At 27.8% G+C, this 5,376-nt stretch overlaps 1 protein-coding gene across 1 annotated transcript; it reads left to right on the forward strand.

Moving 5' to 3' along the window:
- Positions 1-376: 376 nt before the first annotated feature.
- HELRODRAFT_164424 (hypothetical protein) lies at positions 377-2,203 on the forward strand (the record flags this gene model as incomplete). The annotated part of the gene is made up of 4 exons (XM_009029365.1): positions 377-498; positions 817-867; positions 1,002-1,335; positions 1,475-2,203. The coding sequence occupies 4 exons, from the start codon at positions 377-379 to the stop codon at positions 2,201-2,203; spliced, it is 1,236 nt and encodes a 411-aa protein (XP_009027613.1).
- Positions 2,204-5,376: the final 3,173 nt, after the last annotated feature.

The raw sequence follows: 5,376 nt of genomic DNA on the forward strand, positions 1-5,376 counted from the left end.
CAACATTTCAAAAATTCAACACTACTTTAAAATGAATGTAAAGTAGTGTTGAATTTTTGAAATATATATATTTATATATACATATATATGTTATATTCTGTATATATGATCACACTGTTGTTGTTGCCGCTGATTTTTCAATGTTATTCACCCATATAAAATGCATATAAATTTTGGCGTGGACATGTATAACATGTAATATAACATTATAACGTAATCTATATAAATGGTTTTAATGTGATAAAATTTCAACATTTTCTATTTTTTCAATGGAGTTCGTTGTTTATGGTTCTTTGTAAACAATATTTTCGCGAATATTGATTACTAAATTTATTCTAATTATATGATTTAAACTATTTAGCGAATTATTTGAACGATGACTGATAAAAAGGCTGCGAGTCAGTTGAATGTCTATGATAAAAATCGGAGCGTTCGCTCGATGATTAAAAAAAAATCTGTTCCCAAAGCCGTTCTGTGTGCACCTTACAAAATTATTTGGTTAGCCTTGCTTAGAATTTCAATGTAGAGATTTAGTTAGTAATAGTTAGACGGAGCATTTGTTCATAAAAATATGGTTTTATTAATTAATGATCTTACTTCTTATACTTATTTGAATGTAGGATTTGGATTATGAGATTCTAATTCCCAATTATTTTTCTGTTTATTTATTTATTTATTCTTAATTCTTAATTATTTTCTTATTTATTAGTTATTATTGTTACAATTTTATGTTCTTTGATTAACATTAAATAAAAATTAAATTAAATTATTTTTATTTTTTTTATATTTGATGATTTTTTTTCATTTTTTTTAAAGGCCTAATGTGGAACAAAAGGTTCAAGAAGACATCTTAAATGAATTAGAAAGGTTTAACGAGTTTAAAATTTTACATAAAATTTTGATTTTTTTATGTTTTAAATTTTTCAATAATCAATTAATTTAATTTTTTTCTTTCAATTTAAAAACCAAAATACACCATTTTTTGTTTAATCTTTATTTAGATTTTTCAATAATGAAGTTTTTAAGAAGCCAGCAAGAATAAAATTAGACAAAGAATCTCGAAAAGAAAAAAAGAAACTTCAAAAAAATGATCAAAAAACACAAGCAAATAAATTTAGGAAGCTTCTGGCTATCGGTCTACAGGATGTTACAAAACATGCCAAGAAAAATAATCTCTCAATATTCTTTGTGGATAGATCATCACCATGGCAACTGCATCGACATTTAATTCAGTTGTGTTCCATTCTGAACTGCCCTGCAGTAGCACTCGATCAGTTTTCTGAAAAAATATCCCCATTGTTGTCCGTGTCGAGAGTGTGTGCTCTTGGATTCAAAGTAATATTCCTACTTTTTCCTATTTTATTATATGTGTTCATTTAAAAAAAAATTATGATATACAAAACATTTATTTTTATTTGAATTTTATGTTGACAGTTTCTTAATGTTTATTTTCATTGTTATTTTCATCATAAAGAAAAATTATGAAGTCACTTCAGAGCAAGAGAGATGTGATTATAACATGTTCGAAAAGCTTGTAAATAAAATTGCTCCACTCTGTCCCCAATGCATCTTGCCCTGGCTCGAATGCGAACAGGAGCTGCTGGCCATAAAAAATGACGCAATCAAATTGGTCGAAAACGCCAAAAATAATTGTAATAACGATATAAATAATGAAAATAAAATTGATAATAATGATTGTAATGATAATGATAAAATTGATAATAATGATTGTAATAATAATGATAATGATAAAAATAATAGTAACTTGAGTATTGATGAATCATTGTCATCCTCTGATGATAGAGATAATGATGAAGAAGATGAAGATAAATCTGTTGGGTCGAATTGTGATAAGATTAATAATGATAACAATGATGAAATAATGCCAGATGATGAGGATAACAAAGATGGAAATGAATATGAATCATGTTCTGAATTTTCCAATTTATACGTTCATAAAAATACCTCATCCGAATGTGATTGTGGTTCATCATTCACAAAAGAAAAAAACAACGATTTATGGGACTATAAAATGTTTAGATCTGACATCTTTTTTAAAAACGATCCAACCACCAAAGAAAAATCTAATAATTTTTTCAATGAGAGGGCTTCACAACAGAACAACCAGAGGAAAAGAAAATTTCAAGAGACTGTAGTGGCTAAATTTCTTAAAAATGAATTCAGAATTAAAAAGAAAAAATAACTGTGTGTTTTGTGTGTTTTTTAATTTAATTGGCCGATTGATGAGTGGACTAAAATTATATGAAAAGAAGAGTTGTTCAAAGTCCAACTTGTCTTTTTTATCAAGATCCAAATTAATATTAAAATCGCCAATTATATATGTTGGCATGTTTGTGTCAGTTAAAATTTGTTCAAAATCGATCATAAATTTGGAAAAATCACTATTTGGCGGTCGATCTAAAACTATAATTCTGATAGATTTAAATTGAGCCAACTCGGACTGCTTAACTAGATCAATTAATGTCGCCGATATAAATTCTATATATTGATAATTGCGTTCTATATATGTTTCTTTGTGTTATTCGTAAGCTTTAGGGTTGCTATAATCTATATTGCCTAAGAGATCTTGTCTGAGTAATGAGAAATTGAATTTCATGCGTCCATGTGGCTATCCGCTCAAATAGCAACACTCATAACTTTGCAATAATAAATTCGGAAAAATATGAAGCTAGAGTTAGGAACTCAAATAAAGAAGATCAGCATCTTTTAGAAATAGACATAGATGAGTTAGGAGGAAGAAAATCTAAAAAAACAAACAGACTCAATAAGAAGGTGATCAGAATAATGACAAGAGCTACAGAGGCTTACCAAATAGGCTTAGAAAAAGATGAAGCTATTATAAAATCAATAGTGCTACCAGAAATATGAGTAGGAAAACAACAATATTGGGTTAGGTTAAAAAATGAATAATAATATGTTTTTTGAACACCAGAGAACAAAACCCTGGCTACGCCTATGGATACACTCTGCATAAAAAAAATCATAATGAGAAATTATTCAAAATTTCATAAAGAGATTTCATTTAAATACTCTTTAGACAAATATCATAGTACAAAAACTAACCAAATATTTTTTGATCGTCGGATTAAATATTTATTCCATTGTGTTCAAAAATACTAACTAAATTATTGTTAGTTTTAGTTTTATTTAGTTATCTTAAATTATATACGTTCGTATTTAATAAGCTTTTGTTGTTTTTGTAATATTCGTTTTTTTTATCTGTGAATTTATTCATCATCATGTTCTAAACAAGCAAGCAATTTTTTCAAGAAAAACATGCATTGTATTGTTTCTGGTTCGTAGTCAAGTTGATTTCAAACTTGTCCGCATAAAATTTAATTTTTACGATTTTTAGGTAAATATACTTGGCAAAGTTACTTCAATACAACAATTTTTTTATAGTCGTTGAAGGTTTATGAAATTAATTTGATACGACATAATCTAAAAAAAGTTAAATTTTAAATAAAAAAGATAATTAATAAATTTTTACTCCCATTTTACTTCTTTTACAAAAAACCGACTTTACTGCTAAAAGCTTTTGAATAAAACAAACAATTATTGACAAACAATCATAACCTTAACTAACTCCTGTGAAATGTTTTTTGCCAGTTCATCCTTTAACTTTCTCAGTTCAGCCAAGTTTGAAAGAAGACAACATTTTGAGAGTTGAATGCTCACTAAAAATTGCTGTTGGGAGATTTCTTCATGAACAGGTAATGACTATTCTCAACGGAGAAGAAGAATTAGCAAACAAGCAAACGGTAATCGAAAAGTCAATAGATCATAATAATAATGGCACATTTAATTATAATATTAGCATTTTAGCTTATAACTCATTTTTATTTTTCATTCCCGAGTTTCAAAACTTCCATTAGCATGCTCAGTTCACTCTTATAAGGTCTTTCTTTCGAACGTAACCACTTGGACCGAAAATTTGAATTTTAACATTTTGACAAGGCTTAAGTCCGGTTAATTCATCCGAACTTCTCATCCATATTTAAGTTCAATTAGCTGCCAAATCTAAATTTTATTGGAAAATTTTTCTGTTTCAGGTTGCACTAAATTGGTTATCTCAATATCAATATGGAAATGATTTCAACCCCACTTTACACTCGAACACTTTTCTACTACTTTTCTACTACATTACGAAATTTGTCATTGTCAGATTTTTATGTATTCATCATTGCTTATTCTGCATTAAATATTATAATTAAGGATATGTGAAAGTGGCATTTTTTAAAATTTTGCCCAGAGAAACGTTCGTGACAAAAATTTTCACGAAACTTGCGTTGTTTAAAATATAAAAATTACAAATATAAACAGAGGAAGAAAAAAACGACAAATCAATAAATAGCGAATCAACGTCAGAAACTACACTATATATACTAAACGTTTTACTACACTATATATACTAGTTATTTTTATCAACAATTTAAAAATTTTATCAATAATTAAAAAAAATTTCAAATTGATTTCATTGCGATATCACTAATGATTTTTGTAACCTGACTGATTAAAAAGCATCAAAGAAAGTTAAAATAGGATGGAGAATTTGTTATATTGGGATATTCGTTTAAAAAGCGAGCAAAATTTTAATATAAAAGCGCTTATAAATCTATGCATATTGGCTCAGCTTGGCTTGGCTCGGCTTGGAGTCGGATGTTAAGCAAGGTGTGGTCTTAAACTATTTTGAATTCTCCCCGAAAAATTTGAACTGCGTGCGTACATATATAGTAATGGCTACTGTTGTTTTTTATAATGAATTTATGCATATTGGCTCAGCTTGGCTTGGCTCGGCTTGGAATTGGATGTTAAACAAGGTGTGGTCTCAAACAATTTTGAATTCTCCCCGAAAAATTTGAGCTGCGTGCTTACATATATAGCACTGATTACTGTTGCTTTTATAATGAATTTTTATTATATATATATATATATATATATATATAAAGTGACTGGAATCCATGTATACAAATAATTAAATTATATTATATTAGATTATGTTTATATGAAAAGCAATATAGCAGATTCAACCAGCCAACCAGAAAGTTTCGAAGGCGTTCGTTCAATGACTTCAATTTAGTACGGTTAGCATTTTGGTTAAGACTGTATAATAGTGTAGTACATACATTAAATAAGTTTTTTATTGATGTGAATGATTGAAATGATGAAAATGTATGGTTGAAACGAGTATAAATAGGAGCTGAAAAAAAGTTGAAACCAGATCAGGCATTTCTGCCTCGCTCGAGTCGGAGTGCCTGATCTCATTTTTTTATATTTATATTTTTTAATTAATTTATTTATATTTAATTTTATTTTATATAGAGTTATATAGAGTTTGCATGTCTGTGGTTTGTG

The sequence above is a fragment of the Helobdella robusta genome (genome assembly GCF_000326865.2).
Source record: "Helobdella robusta unplaced genomic scaffold HELROscaffold_6, whole genome shotgun sequence".
Lineage (NCBI taxonomy): Eukaryota > Metazoa > Annelida > Clitellata > Rhynchobdellida > Glossiphoniidae > Helobdella > Helobdella robusta.